Source organism: Poecilia reticulata, chromosome 9 (genome assembly GCF_904066995.2).
Source record: "Poecilia reticulata chromosome 9, P_reticulata-male-v2, whole genome shotgun sequence".
In the NCBI taxonomy this organism is placed as follows: domain Eukaryota; kingdom Metazoa; phylum Chordata; class Actinopteri; order Cyprinodontiformes; family Poeciliidae; genus Poecilia; species Poecilia reticulata.
This window is the reverse complement of record NC_088838.1, coordinates 11312995-11319836: the sequence shown is the minus strand read 5'-3', so window position 1 is coordinate 11319836 and position 6842 is coordinate 11312995. Positions and strand designations below refer to the sequence as shown.

Genomic DNA, 6842 nt, shown 5'->3' with positions numbered 1-6842 from the left:
ACGAACCGGAAAGGAGCCGATCCAGGAGCTGCCGGTGTTGAATGGGGGGACTGAATGAATCCAGACACCGACAGATCCCAGAGCTCACTTTTATTTTCACCAACCACAGCTCCAACAGTCAGAGTAACAAAAAATGACCGTAAAGCAGATTTACTGCCGGCGAGAAGCGTCTCTGCAGCTCCCTCGAAGCTCATTTCGATCCACGGAACGAGGAGCGGAGCAGAGAGCCGTCTGCAGCAGCCCAAGTAAGAGCACATCACATCTCTGAGGTTGTTCAGACAAAAAAAAGAAACAAAAGAAAGGAGGAGGGGTTGGGAGGGAAGCTGGGTGGAATCAGAGTCAAGGTGAGAAAATCCCTCAGAGCCTCACAGGGCACATATATTTATTTTTTTTTTCCACAAGGAACACACAGACATGCAACAAGGTCATCACAATTCAATAAAGACTGATTGATTAAGAAGCCCTTTATAGTTTAATCAGTGTCTCAATAGCTTGCATTTTTGTTAATGTCACACTGCTGGAGGTTAAATCGATTAACAATAAGTGACCCTTTAAAATATTTATTGAAATGGCCACCTAAATGCATTAAAAAAAAAATCAAAACTTTAAATACCATATGGAGTTTGTAGACACCTGGTGCTGCCTCAAACAGGTTCATCTCAATAAACCAGAATATCATCAAAATGTTATTTTCATAGATCTATTCAAAAAGTAAAAAAAAAAAAAAAAACATTGTATAGATTGTGTTGTGTGGAAAATGTTGTGTAATGGCTAAAGCGATCGTGGGAAAACTGCTGACGGTTGTCCAGCAGTCAATCGCTGATATGTTTCCAAAGGAAGGGAAACAACAAATCCAAACACATCGACGGAGAGTTAAGTTTAAGGGAAAAAGTGTGGTGCAGAAAGGGGCGGATATGCAACAGCGATCATTGCTAAAGAAAACTGGCTTTTCACATAGCGCCACATGTTAATGGAAGGTTCAGTAGAAGGAAAAAGTGTGGTAGATGGTTCTTATACACAAGTGTGTTCATGGAAAGTTGAGTGGAAGAAAGGCGAAGCGGAAAAAGGGGGACATGCTACCTGTTAAGAGTGCTGCATGCAAGCATGCTAATGGAAAGTTAAGGGGAAGGAAAAACGTAAAAGTGAATAAGCAACAGTACGTAGCTGCCTCTTTACAAAACGCTGTATAAAAGGGTGTTAATGAAAAATGCAGTGGAGGGAAAACCAGCTTCTTTAGCAGTGACTTTTGTGTCAAAGACTGACCTGCTGGTTAACTGTGGAATAAGCCGTCTGCTTCATGATTGCGTAAGCGACAACATTTTTCATGTTATAGATTTTTTTTTTTGTCTTTTGCAATACTCGCATGTATTTTCTGATGAACTGAATTTTAGTCTTTCATAAGTTGTGAGCTACAACAAAGAAAACGAACAGAAGTACGTAACGATTAAAATACGTCAGAATGTGTGTAACGAACCTATAGAGATAAGTCTCACTTGGCGAATTAAATAACTGAAATAAAAGTACTTTTGATGATATTTTTTATTTATACAGATGTGCCTGTAAATCAAAACCAATATAGGCAATAAGATCTTTCTAACCAACTAAAGAATTCAATAAATCAATCTTTTTTTTTTTTTTCCCAGAAGACACTATGATGTTTTCATAGACAGAACTATGCATTGTCAATACACTTACAGTTTGGCTGACATGCACCTCTAGGAGAACATTACTGCATCTTGAAAGGACATGAACGTAAGCTTTGTTTACTGGACACACACATACACGCGCGCACACGCACACACACACACACACACACACACACACACACACACACACACACACACACACACACACACACGGGGGGAAAAAAAACCATTACATTTCCACAGTTTTCAGCAGACACTACAAGAGAGTACAGCTGTAAATATATTATGTAATAATAGCTCTGACCACTTATTCCGCCTCTAATCAAATGCAAAAGTATGAAGTGAATAAACAGAACGAAGCAGTAATGTTACATAAGATTCCTTTTGGAGACAATCATTAAAAAATACATAAAAATATATGTTTTCAAATACATAGCATTTTAACGTCCTCAGACTGAACCCACCCCCCCTTTTGCTCATAAACCAGGAGGTAGGCAAACTATAAAGGAAACATCCGTTGTCATATAAACCAGAAATCTGCCGTCCTGCTACAGACAAGCCGCGCACTAGAGCTTAAAAATAGGAAATTGCATAAAAGCCTTCTCTCTCTTTATATTCAGGCAGATCATTTTCTCTCCGTTACCGAAACTTCATCCTACATCGAAAGAACGAAGGAACAAAACAAAAAAATAAAATCCCTGATTCACAGCTTTCTCTCCTGCTGTCCCGTCTATTTATTTATCTTTTTTTTAAAGTGTCAGGAAGGTGTGAAGGAGGAAACTCCTGGAACAGTGACCGTTTTTAACATCTGGGTCAAACATTGTACTGTAATTCTTCAGAAGTTTTTTTTTTTTTTTGGTTTTTGTTTAAAACAGATAACACACAAAAAAATTGCAGGACAATTTAGATAATAAATACCTTTTCTAACAGCTGATGTCTTTGGTTCTGGGGACCGTTTTGCAGCTTTTGTTCTTGCTATGAGCCAACATGCTTGTTTTCCAGTTAATAACTTGGCAAAAGTGTCAGGTGCGCGCGCACACACACGCACGCACGCACGCACACACACACACACACAGTTAAGGATAACTCTACAGACACAAGCCTTTTATTTCAACTTGTTGCCTACAGTAAGGGTGCGTTACCCAGCCGCTGGTGACTGACGGTACTGCAGACATTTATAGAGTAAAGGAGCTTTTCTGTGCTTTTGTCCTCCATTTAATTTACATTTAATGTGGAAGCTTGTCTTGGTAGGTTACCAACTACTTATTACACACACACACTATATATATATATATATATATATATATAAACCTTGTTTAGGTTCCACACATGAATTGAGGAAATTTATTCATTCTTTTGTGTCACTCAATCCAAAACTATCTTCAGTTATCCTGTTTTTGTGGAATCGCAAATGTGCACAACTTTGTACCCTGTACACTCATTGGTAGTCCTGGTAAAGATGTGTTAAAACTCTTAAATGTATCTTTCATTGAGACACCCTGCCCCTTATCAACCAAGTGTCAAGGGCCAAAGATAAACCTATAGTTTCTTACTGACAAAACTCACACTCAGATCATTTTTTGGAGTTCCAGTATGTCTTTTTCCTTTCAGCTACTTATAATGATCAATATGCTGCAGCCCAACTGGAAAAGTATGTTCTCTTGTCTTTCCCATTTAAGATGTGGCTAAGAGCATATTGGCCTCTGCATCGTATCGGCCAACTATAATTTACCTGAGCGGATCGGAGTAAGATGTGTTAAAGAAATAAAAATGCTTGTGTTAATTCATCCTAACGAATTGTAAGGGGTTCCAATAATTGTGGTACCTGTAATTTGAGGAAAAATAAATAAATAAATAAAATAAAGCAAATTTCTCTTAAACTGGAATTTTATCTCGACTAAAAAAACTATACTTTTGTTTTTCTTTTCATTTTCCGTACCACATCTTTACCCAGGGTACCAAAGAAAGAGGGAGTGAGATACATTTCCAAACACTATCAGCATGTGTTGGTTTATTTTAGCATTATTTGACACCAATGGAAATATTCCTGCTTCCAAGCAACAGGGAGCAGATTTTTTGTTTGTTTCTTTTTATATGACCATAAACATTAACTTGTAAGAAATATGTCAAGCATTTTTTTGGGGTTATCTTGTTGGGCTGAGTGTTAAATTATCAGACTGGGAATTCATTTCTAACTCACATTATTGCAAACGACCAATGATGACTGATGATAAAGATGATTGTTTTTATGGTCTTTGATTTGGTTTACGTGCTGGTCTAATGTTTCATTTTTGCTAAAACAACCTCTTTCATTTATATCTGCAATTTCACCTTCAGACTGCACAGAAAGGATTTCAAGTTCTGGGCAGGTAAGTAGAAGAGGGAAAGTGGCCTAACTCATTGGGGAAAAAAAAAGAAAAAATGAAAAATATCTTCATGCTAACCTTCCCTCGCCAATAACGAAAGTTGATTTACTGGATTTACTGGCGTCCGACAGGCAATCAGCAATGCAGATTCTACGTTAAGGTAACGACAGGCGCTTTCTAACACTACTTGTAATATACAACGTTCATGACATGATTCAGTCCCTGACAAACTGATAAACTTTGCCAGAATCCATTTTTGACATGTGTTTGCGTATAAATATGTGGGACAATCTTTTTTTTGTTTATTTTTTCCATATATATAAGAGTATAAAAATAAACTAAACTTACGCCACCGACTCAAACTGAGCTCGAAATTAAAGGTATATCACATCTGCAATTATATATCATACATATATATGTATATATATATATATATATATTTTTTTTTTTCTTTAAAGCATCGCAAGCCAGTTTATAAACATCAACTTAAAAAAGACAGTAAATAGCAATTTTAGACATCTTCTAAAAAAAGAATAAAATAAAATAAAATAAACTGATTAAACAGAAAAGTTGCCTCAAGGTGCTATGGAAGACTATGATTCAGCCCCCGACCCAACTCGTCGAATTGATCACATACACTCAGGAGGATTATCCACCGACAGGTTGCAAGGATACATTATGAGGGCCTCGAGAAGCTCAAAGCTCTCAGATGTTACAAATGAGGAGAATGCAGGAAAAAAAAACAAAAACAAAAAAAAAACCTTCTCTGCCAAAGCGCAAGATGAAATTTTGCACCCCTCTTTACCTCTACGGCTGAGAAGAAGCGAGGTCGAAGCCGTGCGTCAGGATCAGCTTAAAGCAACTCTGCGTGAGCTCGGTCGGGGAAATGAAATGTTCCACTGCCTCGCCGTATGGGCTGTGGAGCTTGGTGTGCTGCCCGTCACGGGAGGCTTGTGTGTCGCAGGCGAGCTCGGAAGAGGAAAAATCGTTGGTGTCTGAGAGGGGAACGTCCATCTGGGCGCTCAGCTGTTACACTCAAGGACTTAAAACAGGCACTGCGACGCCTCGCAGCAGGCGATTGCGCTCTCGCTCCTCCCGTATGGTCGGGCGTGATGGATCGAGCCGACGGCCGGGGAAACTTTCGACAGCGGAGAATAATAACAAAGCGGGCTTTCTGTTCGTGCAGAGGTCGGCCTCATCAGCATCGCAGACGAAACGGATGAGTTTGACCTTCAACGAAATCCTGCTGCACAACCTCGACATCCTGTTAGTTGCAGGCTTAGTTTCGGCCCGTGTGAGACCTCTCTCCGCCCAGCAAATCCAAAATATACGTTTGGATCTGCACCTCTGCAGAATGCTGATTGGTAAACAAATATAAATAAAAGTTGAAGATGACCTTAAATAGCTTTCACCAAATCAGGGATTTTCATCTTAAAAGTTGCCCAGGCGGTTTGCTTCGTATTCACACCCCCAGCCGCAAACTTTTAAGTATTTTTATTTGCATTTTCCTTTGTGGAGATCACCACACATCACCATGAACACACCATCCCCATGGCGAAACAAGATGGCGGCAGCGTCATTTTCTTCAGCTGGGGCGGAGGAGCTGGTTGGTGTTAATGGGTAGATGAACGGAGCTAATTAAACGGCAGTAATGGAAGAAAACAGAAGAATCTGAAGACGAGCGCAGGCTCATCAGGACAACAACCCGAAGCAAACAGCGAGAGCCACAACAGAATGACGTAGGCAGAAGCACGTGGTAATGAGTTAGACGGCCCAGTCAAAGCCCAGACCTAGACAAAAGGTCCCAAAAGAATTGCTGCAGTTGTAGTAAAAGGTTATTTGTAAAAGATTTTGAAAACCATCGTTTTCCGTTTCACTTAACTACGCGCTGTCTCGCGTGAGCTTGCTGCACGAAATCCCAATTGAACTTTGTGGTGATGATGTGACAAGGGGTGTGAATACTTTTGCAAAACACCAAACTGCAATTATCAATCGTGGAATCAAAAACAGCAAAGCAAAAACAAATTAGGGTTAGAAATTCTCTCCTGCGTATCTTTGTTATGACAGGCAACAACCGAGCCTGCCGTATTTGCTCGACATTCATTATGCAGCATTAGTCGGGGTCATGCATTCAAAAGCTTAGCCTTTAAAACACGTCTGATTTGGACCCTGACCTTCCAACGCGCAAGCGTAGAGCTCTTTAGGGGGTTTAAGTCTAAAAGGGGTTTCACGTGCAAACTGCAGCCTGCAGCTCCCTACACGAGTATAAAACCAACCTCGCATCCTCCTCTCGGAGGGAGGGAGCTCATCGCTGCGGGACTCGACATCCTCAAGGCATGGATCGGGAGACAGCTGGGTGGAGATCAAACATAAAATCTGAACCATTGGTTTCTGCTTCTATTGCTCTTAGTCAGCCACTTCTGAAGGAACGTCTCAGGCTGTAAGCTGTTAAGGAGTCGCCAGACGTAGAGACTGGCGCGTCATGCATCGTCCCTTTGTTCTCTGAAGGACGCCGTGTTGCTGGTCGCCGTTGTGGCCGGCACGTCAGTCCTTCAGATTGTCCTCGCCGACGCCCTGAGCCGACAGCTCCGTCAAGACATTGTCCAAGTAGTTGGGGTCGGGGTAGCCGTGGCCGGTCAGGTTGGAGCCAAACTCCGTCTTGTGGTGAATCTCATTCCACACGACCGTGTCCGACTCCCCCGTAGTGCTGGATGTGCCGATGGTGAAGATGAGGCGGCGGTCCCACGCCATGATGAGGAGTTTTAGGACCTGGAGATTCAGAAAGCAAAAAAAAAAAACAGGGGAAGTTTTATAAGTCCAACTTTGGACA

General features: G+C 41.0%; 1 protein-coding gene across 3 annotated transcripts in view; it reads right to left on the bottom strand.

The window, feature by feature from the left end:
- Positions 1-75: 75 nt before the first annotated feature.
- dtx1 (deltex 1, E3 ubiquitin ligase) overlaps positions 76-6842 on the bottom strand; it is a 56985-nt gene continuing 50218 nt past the window's right edge. For all 3 annotated transcript variants that reach the window (XM_008419187.3, XM_017306840.2, XM_008419186.3), the window contains exon 10: positions 76-6781. In XM_008419187.3, coding sequence (XP_008417409.1) covers positions 6557-6781 — 225 coding nt within the window. In that variant the 3' untranslated portion in view covers positions 76-6556. The remainder of the gene's footprint in view (positions 6782-6842) is intronic.